We start from the raw sequence: 17082 nt of genomic DNA on the forward strand, positions 1-17082 counted from the left end.
GAGTTTATATTCCTGCTAAAGAGTATATTTTCTCTATTAGAGCACACACATTGACGTTGAACATCTTTTTAAAGACATGTCTTTATAAAGATGCCTTTCCATCTTTGTGTGATTCCTGGATGCGGTCACTATCTCTCCGCTTCCGATGGCCACGGGCGCTGCCTCACGTGTCTGGGCTGCGATCACACTGAGGCAACGTTCGTGGATGGTTCATGTTCTCATTGCGAGAATATGACCATGGCAACGTTGCGGTCGCGGCTTTCCTTCTTCCGGGGGAAAGCCACTCTAGCCACCCCCGTGCCTCGCCTTTTACCTCCGGGTACGAGGCCGGCCCGGCTGGCGCTGGAGGCGATATGTGGGCTTCAATGGGTGCGGCTCCGCCGGGTAAATCCCCGCGGACCTTCTATTCCCCAGCACGCTCGTTTTCCCCCGGCGAGTTCCAAGAGGAGACCAGCTCGCCCCAGGGCCAGCTTAGTGTCCCTTTCGGAGCTTCAGGGCGGGATGAGTGCTCAATCGCTGCATCGGAGAGCATACTGGCGATGTCAGACGCCGAGGACTCGACTGGGCTGCCACCGTCGGGTCAGCCCACCCAGTCTTAGGCTGACGGCGAGATGACCGCCATGCTTGCCTGGGCCACCGCGTGTGTCGGGTTGGAGTGGAAACTTCCACCCTCCCCGAGCCCTCGCGGCTAGATGATTGGTTCCTGGGTTTGGGGCGCCGCTCACAGCCACGCCCCCCCGGTCCCTTTCTTCCTGGAAGTGCACGATTTGCTGACGAGGTCATGGAGGGCAACTTTTTTTGCCCGAAACCAACCTCCCAGCTCGTCCGCTCTCACTACCCTCGATGGCGGGGCAGCCCACGGGTATACGGAGGTCCCTCAGGTGGATAAGGCGGTTGCGGTGCACCTCGGGCAGGCGATGTCCTCCCTCGTGGTCCAGGAACGCCACCTGTGGCTGAATCTGGTTGAGATGAGCGACACAGACAAGGTTCGCTTTCTCAGCGCCCCATCTCCCAGATCGGCCTATTCGGCAACACCGTCGAGGACTTCGCCCAGCAGTTCTCGGCGGTGAGGAAGCAGATGGAGGCTATACAACACATCTTGCCCTGGCGCGGCTCAAGATCCCGTATCCCATCTGCTCGCCGAGGGTGTCCCCCTGCGGCGGCAAAAGCCCAGGCGACTCCGCCTCAGCCTGAGCCCAGTTCTCGGCCCCAGCATAGAGCTCCCTGGTGGAAGCTGACGCCCCCCGCCTCACGGGCCGGCACGAGGACCCGAAAGGCTCCTAAGCGCCCCTGAGATGGACAACACATGGAGCAAGATGTCTGCTGCAAACCCGGAGCTGGTATCCAGACCACTCCATCCCCCGGTGGAGGGCCGGGAGGTAAATCCTTGGTTTCCTTTTCTTTTATGTTCGCCGCACCCGAACTGGCTGCGGTACCCACATTCTCAATAAAAGAGCAGTTTCCTCACTCCCTGGGTCACATAGCCAGTGTTTACGACCGCCGTTATCACGGCAACCTGGCACTGAGCACCTGCAACTTAGACACCGCCTTAAGGAGTCCGGTCGCACCACACTCACACTCACGGCCAGGTGGTTGTGACGGACTACGAGAATGGTCAAAAAGTCCCTCCTCCCCTGACGCCGGATACATGGAGCAAGGTAAGTGCTTCGAGCGTCCCCTCAGCGCAGCCACGAGTTCGAGACGAAGCGAGGCTCCTCGACGTGGCATCCCCTGCTCCCTCCCGCCGCGAGGCCCCACCCAAAGGTATGTTAAATGTGATCGTCCCCTTAGTGCCCCTCGCCCGGAGCTTGGAAGTGTGGCTAGTGCTTTCCAACCCGTCACGGTGGTTGGCCAGAACCATCCAACTCGGCTATGCGATTCAGTTCGCCAGGCGCCCGCCCCGGTTCAGTGGCGTCCGCTTCACTTCGGTGAAGGGCGAGAACGCTGCCACCTTGCGTGCGGAGATCACGACCCTTCAGTGCAAGGGTGCGATAAAGCCTGTCCCTCCAGCCGAGATGAAGAAAGGGTTTTACAGAAAGGCGGTGGGTTGCGGCCAATCTTGGACCTGCAAGTTCTGAACTTTGCAGAGACTCCCATTCAAGATGCTGATGCCAAAGCACATTTTGGCATGTGTCCGGCATCAAGATTGGTTCACGCCGGTAGACCTGAAGGAGGCGTACTTTCACATCTCAGTTCTACCTCGACACAGACCCTTCCTACGGTTTGCTTTCAACGGCTGGGCATATCAGTACAAGATCCTCCCCTTCGGCCTGTCCCTGTCCCCTTGCGTCTTCACGAAAATTGCAGAGGTAGCTCTTGCCCCGTTAAGGGAAGTGGGCGTCTGCATACTCAACTACCTCAATGACTGGCTGATTCTAGCTCACTCTCGAGAGTTGCTGTGCGCACACAGGGACCTTGTGCTCAGGCACCTCAGCTGGCTAGGGCTTTGGGTCAACTGGGAAAAGAGCAAGCTCTCCCTGGTTCAGAGCATCTCTTTTCTCAGCATGATGTTAGACTCAGTCTCGATGATAGCGCGCCTCACAAATGAGCGCGTGCGGTCGGTGCTGAACTGCCTGAAGTCGTTCAAGCAGAGAACAGCGGTTCCACTAAAACACTTTCAGAGGCTCTTGGGGAATATGGCATCCTCGGCGCCGGTCACGCCACTAGGGTTGATGCATATGAGACCGCTTCAGCACTGGCTTCAGACTCGAGTCCTGAGATGGGCATGGCACCGCGGCACACATTGCTTGGCCATCACGCCGATCTGCCTAGACCTTGCATTTCTACGGGCAGGAGTTCCCCTACAGCAAGTGTCCAGGTGCATCGTCATTATGACAGATGCCTCCAAGCGAGGCTGGGGCACCTTGTGCAACGGGCACGCAGCCGCTGGCTCCTGGACAGGACCCCGACTGCGTTGGCACATCAACTGCCTCGAGTTGCTGGCAGTATTGCTCACCCTGCGGAGGCTTTTGCCATTGATCCGGGGCAAGCATGTGTAGGTCCGGATGGACAACACAGCAACAGTAGTGTATATAAATCACCAAGGCGGATTATGCTCACGTCGCATATCGCAACTCGCCCGCCGTCTCCTCCTATGGAGTCAGCGGCGACAGAGGTCGCTGAGGGCCACTCACATCCTGTGCAAGGTCAGGGAGGATGAGGAGCAGGTCACCCTCATGGCCCCGTATTGGCCCACCCAGACTTGGTTCTAAGACCTCACGCTCCTCGTGACAGCCCCTCCCTGGCGAATTCCCCTGAGGAAGGACCTTCTTTCTCAGGGATGGGGCACCGTCTGGCACCTGTGCCCAGACCTCTGGAACCTCCACGTCTGGACCTTGGATGGGATGCAGAAGACCTAAGTGGCCTACCACCAGCAATGGTAGACATGATCACTCAGGCCAGAGCTCCCTCCACAAGGCAGCTTTATACACTGAAGTGGCGTCGGTTTGCAAATTTGTTGTTCTTCCCGAGCTGAAGACCCTCAGAGATGCGCAGTCGTGTCAGTGCTTTCCTTCCTGCAGGAGAGGCTGGAAGAATGGCTGTCCCCCTCCACCTTGAAGGTGTATGTGGCCGCCATAGCGGCACACCATGATACAGTGGACGGTAAGTCCTTAGGGAAGCACGACCTGATAATCAGGTTCCTGAGAAGTGCCCGGAGGCTGAATCCTCCTAGGCCACGCCTGTTCCCCTCATGGGATCTCTCTGTGGTCCTCCTGGGCCTTTGCGGAGCCCCCTTTGAGCCGCTAGAGCCAGTCGAGTTGAAAGCCCTCTCCTTGAAGATGGCCCTCCTGATTGCCCTCACCTCCATCAAGAGGGTCGGGGACCTGCAAGTGTTCTCTGTCAGCAATACCTGCCTGGAGTTTGGTCTGGGTTACACAGGTAACCCCCTGTGATGTATTTTCCGCAGTACGGACTCCCTGTCAGCAGACCTGCGTCTCCCTTCGACAGAGCCCTCTCTGTCCTGGTCGCCATGTTTGTAGAGCTCCTCCCCTTTCAGGCAGGACCTACCACCGCGCCTCTTCCATGTGCGGCTCTGAGCCCACCTGACGTGCTTGCCACATGTTACCTCCCCTTCGGGCAGGATGAGGTCTCCGCAGGGTCTTTTCCCCCTGAAAGAATAGGATAGGAAAAGAACACCTTCCCCGGCGCATATATTGAGCGTTAAAATGGCCCCAGCCGAATAACTGAATACTCTGTGGAGAGAAAACAAAGAGAGAAAAGGCCGCAGCTGGCGCACTCAGCAGCTACTACGCACGCAGTAGCTTGCTTGCACCTGCACCGGCAGTCCACGTAAAATGGTTCAGCTAGTTGTGGCGTTTTGTATAGGGACCCCTAGTGTCACTACATTGACACAATGTCGAGTGAGTGACAGAAGACGAACGTCTCGGTTACTGTCATAACCTCCATTCCCTGATGGAGGGAACGAGACGTTGTGTCCCCCCTGCCACAACACTACCCGCTGTACTACCCTCGGCTCCTCAGCACAAAACCTGAATGAGTGGTTGCGAGCCAGCATAATATCTGGATATGTTAAATAACCCTAATGTAAAAAAATAAAATAAAAATAACAAATAAAAAATCAACAATTTATTGATTAAATTTTAGTATTTGTCATAAAAATATGACACAGTGTCATTTTATAAAGTTAGAAACAATGCCCTTACAAAGGAAAAAATGCCCCTGGAAATCAATTCCAGCGAGCAAATATTGCACCTTAATGGAAAATTCATTTTTGATCCTGTCACACTTTCATGGTGAGCTGTATTTTAGTAAAAACTTTAATTCAAGAAAAGTTTGTGAAAAGATTTTTTGTTCCCTATCTGTCAGTCACTCGACGTTGTGTTGATGTAGTGACACTAGGGGTCACTCTTGGGATTTTTGAAAAAAGGCCAATGAGAATTGGCAAGTGGAATTTGCATGCCACTCCCCTGGACATACGGGTATAAAAGGAGCTGGTATGCAACCACTCATTCAGATTTTCTTTTCGGAGCCGAGCAGTTCTATTCATTGAAGTTGAATTCATCCGCGAAGTTCATTCACCTCATCTGCTGGATTCTACGGCACATTTCAGTGGCTTCTCCCCCTCTGCACCCGTGGAGTGCAGAGAATGCCCCTGGATGCTTCGGCAGAAACAACTAAAGAGTATATTCTAAAAAGAGTATATTTTCTTTCTAAAAGAGCGGCACACATGGAACACCTTTTTAAAGATGCCTTTCCGTTTGTGTGTTATTCCTGGTTGCGGTCATTATCTCTCCGCTTCTGACGGCCACGATCGCTGCCTTACGTGTCTGGGCGCTGCCCACACAGAGACATCATTCGTGGATGGGTATTGTCCTCATTGTGAGAACATGACCATGGCAACATTGCGGTCATGGCTCAGGGCGAGTTCGACATCTCGTTCGGAGCCCGGGAAGAAGACGAGTTATCAAGCGCAGCATCGGAGAGCGGGCTCATCCAGTCGGACGCAGAGGCTTCGACTGGGCTTCCTCCTTCGGGATTGGTCGCCCAGTCCCAGGCCAACGCAGAAATGACAGACATGCTTTCCCGGGCGGCCGCGAGCGTCGGGCTAGAGTGGAACCCTCCACTCTCCCCTGAACCCTCGTGGCTCGACTATTGGTTCCTGGGCTCGGGCGCCACCCACGGCCACGGCCCGCCCCCGTTCCTTTCTCCCGTAAGTGCATGAGGAGCTGACAAGGTCTTTCAGCTCCCCCGCTCTTGCTACTCTCAATGGCGGAGCGGCCAGGCGTATTCAGTGATCCCCAAGGTGGATAAGGCACTCGCGGTGCATTTGTGTCCGCAGAGCACCGCCACCTGGCGTGGGCACCCGAAACTCCCATCCAGGGCCTGTAGGTTTACGTCGTCCCTTACGGCTAGAGCCTATGGTGCCGCTGGACAAGCTGCCTCTGCCCTGTACATCATGGCTCTCCTGCAAGTACACCAAGCCAAGGCGCTAAAAGAACTGCACGAGGGTAGTTCTGACCGAGATTGATGCAGGAACTGCGCTCGGTTTGCCAGGTGCCCGCCCAGGTTCAGCGGCATCCGCTTCACCTCGGTGAAGGGCGAGAATGCTGCTACCTTGCGTGCGGAGATCACTACCCTTCTGTGCAAGGAGGGTATTTATGGCTCCCAGTCAGTTTTGGGGAGAAAAGAGTGGGAAAAGAGGCCTCGGCTGGGCTAGCCTGTCCCTGTAGTTGGGCAGTCGACTTGTTCCTGATGGACCGTTCGACGCTCATAAGAGCGTTGGGGGAGGTTACGTGACGGCCTGGTGCGCTGGCTATGAGGCACACAGCAGTCTACCCATCACACACCGCCAGTTCACGTAACACAGTTCAGCTAGTTGTGGCGTTTTGTATAGGGACCCCTAGTGTCACTACATCGACACAACTTCGAGTGAGTGACAGACAGGGAATGTCCTGGTAACATTCGTAACCTCTGTTCCCTGATGGAGGGAACGAGACGTTGTGTCCCTCTTGCCACAATGCTGAACTACCACTGAAATGGCCGGGACCTGGTCTCGGCTCCTCAGCACAAAATCTGAATGAGTGGTTGCATACCAGCTCCTTTTATACCCGTATGTCCGGGGGAGTGGCATGCAAATTCCACTCACCAATTCTCATTGGCCTTTTTTCAAAAAAGCAGAGGTGTTTGGGGCTCCCAAGAGTGACCCTAGTGTCACTACATCGACACGTCTCGTTCCCTCCATCAGGGAACGGAGGTTACAAAAGTAACCAGGACGTTTTGTTTTGTTTTGTTGTGTTTTGTTCTTTCATGTTTTTTTTTTGTTTGTTTTTTGTTTTTTTGTTTTTTGTTTTTGTGATATTCACCTCAAATATTCAAGGATTGCATTTCAAAAGCTTCCAGCAGCTCTGCTCAGTTTTAGGTGCTGTACATTTCCTGAGAGGGTACAGAACATTAGATAAGCATTGGATTCCACAGACTCACTACATTCTAGGCCATTTAAATCTGCAATTAAAAATAAATAAATAAATAAATAAATGAAAATAGAAGAGAGAACAAAATGGCCCGGTTCAAAGAAAAGCAACAACAAAATTGCTGTTCATTCATCATGGTGTTTTGTGGATGCATGTTAAAGAACATTTGCCACAATAATCTGTGCCTTGCCAGCAAAAACTGTTTGGCTTCACAGAAATTGGTTCAATAAACATCACTGACATCTTTTTTGTAACCCGCCTTTCATCGCTTGTTATAAACAAATGGAGAGATTCGTGGAGACGTGCATGTTCTGTGCTTCATTGAAACGTCTGGACTCTAAGCCTACCTACGGCATGTGTCCAAGCCACCGGGTATGGTTTATGTTAAACTTTACTTTTTATTTAATGTTAAATACCACACACACACACACACACACATACACAAAATGTTGTAACCACATTCTTCTAGATCACAATACTTTTCTTGGCTGAGAAAAGCCTTAAATTTGCTGTCGTGCAGTAAAATCATAAAGCTTTTTTGCATGGCTCACACAATTTAAGATTCATTGAAGAGCTAGTGGAATAATGTTTGTGTTTTGTTCCTGGTGACAAATTCATGACTGTTATTCCTGCTTTGTACACACTACAGATTTTATTAGTTGGTTATTTGCAGGAACAGTAAGTATTTTTTTAGGGTTTTTGTACAAGAACATGATGTTACTGTAATAAAAACAATGATTAATGTGTTGGTTTTGTAATAGTTCAGTTAGTGTTCCCAGTATGTTACAAGAAACAAAGATAACTGAATCCTCAGAGTGTTAAAAGAGCCCAAATAAGCTAAAGGCATAATAGTCTTCATTGTTGGTTCTGCACCATTCATAATTGAATTAAAAATAAAGAAATAGTTCACCCAAAAATGAAAATTCTCTCATAATTTACTCACCCTCATGTCATCCTGGATGTATATGGCTTTCTTTCTTCTGCTTAACACAAACAAAGATGTTTAAAAGAATATCTCAGCTCTGTTGGTCCATACAATGAAAGTGAATGGTGGCCAGAACTCCAAAAAGCCAAAAAGCACATAAAGGCCACATAAAAGTAATTTGAAGACTCCAGTTGTTAAATCCATGTCTTCTGAAGTGATATGATAGGTGTGGGGGAGAAACAGATCAATATTTAAGTCCTTTTTTTTACCATAAATCTCCACCTTTGACCAGCCCTGACCAGTAGGTGGTGAAATGCATGAAGAATGCAAATCTTCAAAAAACAAAAGAAGAAAGTGAAAGTGGAGATTTAAGTAAAAAAAAGGACTTAAATATTGATCTGTTTCTCACCCACACCTATCATATCACTTTTGAAGACAGATTTAGCCACTGGAGTCTTGTGGATTACTTTTATGCTGCCTTTATAAGTGACCTTCAGAGTTCTGGTCACCACTCACTTACATTGTGAGGACCAGCAGAGCTGAGATATTCTTCTAAAAATCTTTAAGAGAATTTTCATTTTTGGGTGAACTATCCCTTTAAACTTCATTTTGAATTTATGTTGCAAACAGGATGCAGATTACAACTAAAATTTGAAGTTCTGCTTTAAACCCTTCGTGTTCTTATTTAAAAACCATGTTATCACACACACACACACACACACACACACACACAACGTATAGGGTATTTCCAGGAACATTAGATTTAATTAATAATCAGTAATGTTTAAAATGCCACACAGAACATTATATTTAATTTTTATATTTCTCTGTGTTTAATACATTTAATTTTATTGTATGGACTATTGTAAATTTTCATAATTGGTAATTTACTTTTGTACAATAAGACATTTTGTTATTGTGTCTGTTTGCCACCAGTGTTACTTAAAAATAGTAATCCACTACAAATGACTAATTATATCTCTAAAATTGTAATCATATTACTTTAGTAATTACTTCATTGAAAAGTAATCACATTACAAATTACTTTACTTTTAAGTTACTTTCTAAAATACTTTTCTGGTCAACAAATTCAAAACATCTATTATTTCTTTTTTTTTTCATTGTTAAACTCAGTACCTCACCTTCTCCTTCACAATGACTCATTACAGGGACATAATTCATGTATTCTATATAAATAATTTATTAGAAATGTAACCTTTTCTTATTAGAAAGCATAACCCTATTATGTACTTAAAAGTATTTGAAAGTAAGTAACTGTAATCTGGTTACAACAATTTTAAATGTAATGCATTACACTACTTTGTTTGGCTAAAATGTAATTAGATTACAGTAACCAAGTATTTGTTATTGGATTACTCCCAACACTGGTTGCCACTTGATGTCCAATGTAACATCTGGGTCCTAAAGCAAAACCAGTTGAGAACCACTGTTCTACATATCACGGAATAAATAGGCATAAACTGTCCAAATTAAAGATTAAATTATTTATGCTTTGTCACATGGAAATTTCTCTATTGTGTGACTGTGTTTCTGTGAATTGCAATTAAGAAAATTCCTCTTCCTGTCATTCCAATTTAAATATCAATTCAACATCCAGTGGGGCATAGCCAACTGAATTCGAATTCCAACTTGTAATTGGAAAGGCGGCCAATTCTGAAATTCTGAATTTCCCCAACCCTGCTCCAATAGGCTGTGATGTTTGTTTATTTCTGTGGTTCTGTAGGGTGAGAGAAGTGGCATTTTCACTCCAGAGAGTGAAGAGTGAAATGAGAGAGTAAGATAGAGCAACAGAGAATACATGTGTTTTTAAATTGGAAGATGTCTTTCCAGGTGCCGCACAGGTCTGAAATGGCTTAGTGAAACAGCAGAAATGACCTCTGTCTGACTCTGACAGCTTTATATGCTGTACCCGAGACATTTATTATCAGCAACTCAGACGGCCCTCTTCCCACTGCTTCCTTTCTCTGTGATTCATTAATACATTAATTTAGCTTTTTTTCTTTTTCTTTTTACTGTAATCTAATGTGTAAAGTGTTATGGAAACAGATGTGTATTATTTGATATGGTCTGGACTGATGGTAAATTGAAATAGTTGCTGTACTTTTACCAAGTGAATTAACAAAGAGAAAACAAAATGTTCTTTTCCATTATTTGAACCTCTTGCCTTTATGTTTTTCCTCTCAACAGTCTGAATCAACGGTGTCCCTCACCTGTGCAGATGGAAAATGGAACAAGCAGGTGACCTGTGAACCTGTAGACTGCGGACGGCCCGACAAGTACCACGTGCACCCGGCTGTCTTTGAGTTCTTTGAGGGCACCACCTATGGCAAGAAATGCACTTTCCAGTGCCGGGAGCCGGCTCAGCTTGTGGGTGGGTAGAGCATGACAGCTCCTTAAATAAAAGGCCCTTGGGATTGAGAGGTCACCTCTATAAATGTCAAATGTGGTTTAGACATCAACATTAAAAAAAAAAACTAAAAATAAATGCTCATTGAGAAAGCAATGCTGTATATTATATAAAATGGAAGTACTGTAGATTTAATTTTGATCTACTCTTAAAAAGAATATTCCAGGTGAACTACAACTTAAGTTCTAAGCATCAAGCATCAGAGTCAAAGTATCATTTATTTCATGGCAGCTTCACCTCCAGAACTTCTGTCTTCCCTGCTGACAGACCAGTTTAGCCAGCATGCAATTCCCATTCTAGTCTAGGTGAGTTTATGGTGGTCTAGACATGTTGTTCAGCAGCCAAACTTAGCTTGTAAAGCTGGTCGACCAGTAAGGTTTTTCTGTTAATGCTGGTTAACCAAAAAAGTCTTGCTCAATAAGCTAGTCAAAAAACAAACCATGCTGTAGACCAGCACAACATATGCTGGTTACCAGCTGTGCTATTATTTTTCATCAGGGCTGTAAGACCTTGTTTACACCTGGTCTTAACATCTTTCGCGGGTGATGCGATCACAAAACAACAGCACTAAATACAGATGTATACAGGGTTCAAAACGTTGTAATTTGATCACTCAAACCACATTCAGAGGTAATCAGATATGCATGTATCCACATTGTATTTGTAGTGCAGGCAGTGTAGTAAGTGATGTATTTTGTCACAAAATCAGAGACTATCCCCTCAAAATCTGATCACAAGTGGTCACAGGTAATGCATTTGACATGCATGTTATTATCAGTTCAGTCACGACAACTCTGTGAATCAATTTTTCAGTATTATAATGGATATGATAAGTTAGTATGTTTGGTCTTGGCCATTAGTGTAGTCTAGGGCATACACAGGCATATGCTGTATGCCCACCTATCTTTCTAAGGATTTTGCGTATGCCCACATAAAATAAGTGATTATACGTATGGCCACCAGAACAACGAGTAGGCTTTTGACCCAGAACTTTCAGTCTGCTTATGCGATGCTGCAGCACCATTGAGTGAATTGTGTTTTAAATGTTATTTTAAAATTGTAAAGAGTTTCTTTCTAAATGTGCACGGAGCTGCGGGAGGCAGGAGCACAACTGATGGCACTAGCAAGACAGACAGTCTGACTAAGCTGATCCACCAATCAGAACATTCATTTCAGATGCAATTGGATATTTGCTAACCAATCATATTATCAGTAAGGGGCGGGACATTTCCAGCGTCTAATGCTGATGCACAAGCATCCCTGGACTAACCATAATTTGCACTGTAAATCTATTTTCCTGTTAAACATAAATATATACTTTTAAATTTAATGTATGCAATTAAACTTTGTGAAAATACTACATGTTTTTGCACAAGTGCTATTTTTTGATGCTCTTCGCAGATGCTGGACAACTGTGTCCCTTAATTATATCAAATGTCTTTTTTTTTTTTTTTTTTTTTGCCTTTTACTGCTGTCAGTGGTGCCTTTTTCTCGTGATATCAAATCATTTCAATTTATATTTCTAAGTAGTAAAACAATTTCACTATACACAGAAAAGTACATTATAGTACACATATAAAACAAACAACCATTCATTCTTATGTAGGCTATATATGGTAATACAACCCCAATTCCCAAAAAAGTTGGGACAGTATGAAAAATGTGAATAAAAACAAAAAGGAGAGATTTGTAAATTATATTCACCCTTTGCTATATTGAAAGCACCACAACTACACATAATATGATGTTTTACCTTGTGAATTATATATATATATATATATTTATTTATTTTTAATTTTTTAATTTTTTATTTATTTTTTAAAAAAAATTTTATGTACTGTAATTTCAAATCAGATGATTGCAACACGCTCCAACAAATTGAGACAGGGACAATTTAAGACTAATAACAATTTGACGAGTTGAAATAACAAGGCGATGTGAAACAGGAGATGTTAACAGGTGAGGCAATTGTGTCATAGTACTGTATAATGTATAAGGAGCCTCAAAAAGTCCTTCAAGAGCAAGGATCGTTCAAGACTTGTCAATTTGCCATCAGATGCTTCAGCAAACAATCCAGCACTTTGAGAACAATGTTCCTCAAAGGCAAATTGGAAGAATTTTGGGCATTTCACCCTCTACCGTGCACAATATAATTTAGTTAAAAGATTCAAGGAATCTGGTCAAATCTCGGTGTGTAACGGGCAAGACGAAAACCACTTATGAATGCGCGTGGATTACTTTCATGCTTATCTTTGATCCCTCAGATGTCACTGTCTTAAAAAACTTCATTCATCTGTAATGGATATCATGAACATGGGCTTGGGATAACTTTAGTAAACCTTTGTTTGTCAACACCATTTGCCGCTGCATCCACAGATGCAAGTTAAGACTTAACTATGCAAAGCAGAAGCCCTACATCAACACTGTCCAGAAGCGCTGCTGACTTCTCTGGGCTCGGTCTCATCTTAGATGGAAAGTAGAACAGTGGAACTGTGTTTTTTGGTCCAAAGAGTCCACATTTCAAAAAGTTTTTGAAAAACACAGCCATTGTGTTATCCGGGTCAAAGATGAAAAGGATCATCTGAGCTATTATTAGCGTCAGGTCCAAAAGCCAGTGTGTGTATGGGCTAGGGGTGTGTCAGTGCCCATGGCATGGGCAACTCGCACATCTGTGATAACACCATGAATGCAGACAGATATGTACAAATTTTGAAGCAACATATGCTGCCATCCAGCACTGTCTTTTCCAGGGACATCCCTGCATTTTCCAGCAGGACAACTTCAAACTACATACTGCCTGGATTACAAATGCATGGCTGTGTGAGCAAAAAGTGTGGGTGCTAGATTAGACTGCCTGCAATCCTGACCTGTCTCCAACTGAGAATGTGTTGCGCATTATGAAGCGTATTAGATGGCAATGAAGACCCCGTTCAATTGTGCAGCTAAAGACCTGCATAATGGATGAATGGGGGGAAATTCCACTTTTTAAACTTAAGAAGCTTGTGTCTTCAGTGCCCAAATACTTAATAAGTGTTATTAGAAGAAATGGTGATGTTTCACAGTGGTAAACACTTGACTGTCCCAACTGTTTTGGAGCGTGTTGCAATCATCTGATTTGAAATTACTGTAAAAAAAAATTTAAACTTACAAAAAACAATGAAAGTCACAGGGTAAAACATCATATAAAGTATAGCTTTCAATATAGCAAAGGGTGATTATAATTTACAAATCACTCATTTTTGTTTTTATTAGCATTTTTCATACTGTCCCAACTTTTTCAGAATTGGGGTTGTACTAGATAACGTGTTAACATGAACATTACTACACTCATATAAGCTATACAATGCTGAACAGTTTATTGTGTATTATGTACAATATGTATTAATTTATTCATTAGAGTGTATTAACAATTTGAATAGCCTAATGAAAGGAACATTAATGACACCTATTAATTTAAATAAATGTTTTAAATAAAAAAAAATTATGGAATTTGTTTTATTTCTTACACATTTTACATATTTACTGTATATAAATGTAAATATATTCATTTTAGAGACTGGGTGAATGTTTCATAAATTCACAGAATGCCCACCTCTTCAGACAGTACTACACCACTGGTCTTGGCGAACTAGATCTGCTTATGCTGCTGCTACTGCAGAGCTTGTATGAAGACAGCATGCACAGACATGCAGTTTCAAGCATGTTGGACAATTAGACATACATACAATCTCTTTGAAGCAGATCTAGACAGATGATTCTGGGGAGGAGGAGGGTTTCAGAGACAAAACTCTTGTGGAGCACTGCGATGAAGCTGGCTATCTGCATACAACTTAGGAAATTTAAATGCTAAACAGAGGGAGGACACTAGTTGATTGGTTAACAGATTACATGTTCAAAGGCATGTGCCATGTAGAGTTTCATGACTGAACTCAAAGTTATTGGAAACAGCAATTAGCTAGAAGTGATGGGATTACCTGAGACAGATGAAAACAGGGCCTAACTTTGTCCCATCCCCTCCGCAGGCAGTAATAATGTACTGACATGTATGGAGGATGGGATGTGGTCCTTTCCTGAGGCTCTGTGTGAGCTCCGCTGTCCAATCCCTCCTCCTGTGCCCAATGCAGTCCTGCAGACCAAACGCTGCAATGCTACAGGCCTTAAAGTTGGTTCCTTCTGCAAGTACAAGTGCAAGCCTGGCTTCCATGTGCCCCACACAGACAAGCCCAAGAGGTGAGGGAAACCAATTTTGTCATTATTTACCCTGTTGGTCAGTTACTATAGGCATAAAGTCTGTTCTACTTTTCTGTCCAGATCATTTGACCAACAGTTACATACTGTCTAGGGGAGGGAAAATCTGAAATCACTTATACACCAATAATTTAGCAGCGGGGGTTAAAATGAATTGAAATAACAAGTCTTTGCGAGCTGTTATACAGAAAACACTGAAAATGTGTGTAAAATCTGTGACAGAAAATGTGAAAGATAATGCTGCTCACTTTTTCCATTGTTCTCCTTGATTGATGAACATGTCACAGGGCAGTTCCTGTGATGTACCATAGGCGTGCATTTAAGAGGCAGTGCACAGAGGATGGAACCTGGCAGACCGGTGAGTGTGTGGCTGTCACATGTGAGCCGCCTCCTCCCATTTTCCATGGTATCTACAAGTGCACAAACGGCTTCCAGTTCAACAGTGACTGCTGGATCGACTGCAACAGGGCGAACCACACGGTGAGACAGCACAGCCACTGCAAGCAGGTCTGTCGCGTTCTCTCTCTCCTTTTTTCTGTTCTCATTCTCTTCTCATCTATCAAGATCTCAGCCCATCACCTCTCATTACTCTGTCTGGCTATGCTTTCCACCCATCATGCACCCCCTATAACTCACTCAGGCTATCATCTAACTATTTATCAGCAGCATGACTGGTAGACTAACGGAAAGATGTCTCATGTGTACTTTCATTCATGTGTTTTGTTTCACACCTTCTAGAATCAGAATCAGAATCAGCTTTATTGCCAAGTATGCTTACACATACAAGGAATTTGTCTTGGTGACAGGAGCTTCCAGTGCACAACAATACAATACAGCAACAAGACAGAGATAATAATAAAATATAATTAAAAATAAATAAATAAAAATAGAATAAAAAGAAAAATTGAATAGAAAATAAAGTATATATAGAAAACACAATAAGACTATATATATATATAGATAGATAGATAGATAGATAGACAGATAGATAAATAAGCAAATTGAAGGGGGTCTAGAAAGGGTGATTTTTCCAGCCTTTTTCCTCACTCTGGAACTGTACAGTTCTTGAAGGGAGGGCAGGGGACAACCAACTGTCCTTTGTAGTCTTCTGATATCCGATTTCATAGCTGAACCAAACCAGACAGTTACTGAAGTGCAGAGGATAAACTCAATGACTGCTGAGTAGATCTGTATCAGCAGTGCCTGTGGCAGGTTGAACTTCCTCAACTGGTGAAGGAAGTACAACCTCTGCTGGGCCTTTTTCACCATGGAGTCAATGTGGGACTCCCACTTTAGGTCCTGTGAGATGGTAGTGCCCAGGAACCTGAATGACTCCACTGCTGCCACAGTGCTGTTTAGAATGGTGAGGGGGGTCAATGTCGGTGTGTTCCTCCTAAAGTCCACAATCATCTCCACCGTTTTGAGCATGTTCAGCTCCAGGTTGTTTTGACTGCACCAGATGGCCAGCTGTTCAACTTCCCTTCTTTATGCAGACTCATCGACATCCTGGATGAGGCTAATGACAGTAGTGTCATTCGCAAACTTAAGGAGCTTGACAGAGGGGTCCTTGGCAGTGCAGTCATTTTTATACAGGGAGAAGAGTAGTGGGGAGAGCACACATCACTTGGGGGCACCAGTGCTGATTGTACATGTGCTGGAAGTGAATTTCCTGTCTCACTAGCTGCTTCCTGTCCATCAGAAAGATGGTAATCCACTGACAGATAGATGTGGGAACAGAGAGTTGGTGTAGTTTAGTCTGGAGAATAGCTGGGATGATGGTGTTGAAAGCCGAACTGAAGTCCACAAAAAGTATCCTTGCATATGTCCCTGGTCTGTCCAGATGTTGCAGGATATGATGCAATCCCATGTTGACTGCATCATCCACAGACCTGTTTGCTCGATAAGCAAATTGAAGGGGATCTAGAAAGGGTCCAGTGATGTCTTTCAGGTGGGCCAACACCAGTCTCTCAAATGACTTCATGGCCACAGATGTCAGGGTGACGGGTCTGTAGTCATTAAGTCCTGTGATTTTGGGTTTCTTTGGGACAGGAATGATGATTGAGCATTTGAAGCAGCATGGGACTTCACACTGCTCCAGTGATCTATTGAAGATCAGTGTGAAGATGGGGGCCAGCTGGTTAGCACAGGATTTTAGACAAGCGGGTGAAACACCAGCTGGGCCATGTGCTTTCCTTGTCTTTTGTTTTCGGAAGACACGGCACACCTCTTCTTCACAGATATTAAGTGCAGTTTGAGTAGCAGGAGGGGGGAGGAGGGGGGTTGCAGGAGGTGTTGGTGTTTGTGTGAAGTGAAGGTCAGAGCTGGTGTGGGGTTGAGATTGGGCCTTTCAAATCTACAGTAGAACACATTCAATTCGTCAGCCAGCTGTTGGTCACCTACAGTGTTGGGGGCAGGAGTCCTGTAGTTAGTAAGTTGTTTCAGGCCACTCCACACTGATGCATGTTCGTTAGCTGAAAACTTGTTTTTCAGCTAAACAGAATAGTTTATTTTAGCCACTCTGATTTCCTTATTCAGTGTGTTCCTGGTCT

The 17082-nt window shown here is 44.8% G+C and overlaps 1 protein-coding gene across 1 annotated transcript in view; it reads left to right on the top strand.

The window, feature by feature from the left end:
• The window catches only part of pappab (pregnancy-associated plasma protein A, pappalysin 1b), a 138852-nt gene that overhangs the window by 77385 nt on the left and 44385 nt on the right, over nucleotides 1–17082 (top strand). Inside the window, exons 15-17 of the mRNA XM_051669375.1 lie at nucleotides 10066–10249; nucleotides 14308–14515; nucleotides 14821–15013. Coding sequence (XP_051525335.1) covers nucleotides 10066–10249; nucleotides 14308–14515; nucleotides 14821–15013 — 585 coding nt within the window. The remainder of the gene's footprint in view (nucleotides 1–10065; nucleotides 10250–14307; nucleotides 14516–14820; nucleotides 15014–17082) is intronic.

The sequence above is a fragment of the Myxocyprinus asiaticus genome, chromosome 3, assembly GCF_019703515.2.
Source record: "Myxocyprinus asiaticus isolate MX2 ecotype Aquarium Trade chromosome 3, UBuf_Myxa_2, whole genome shotgun sequence".
Classification (NCBI taxonomy): Eukaryota; Metazoa; Chordata; class Actinopteri; order Cypriniformes; family Catostomidae; genus Myxocyprinus; species Myxocyprinus asiaticus.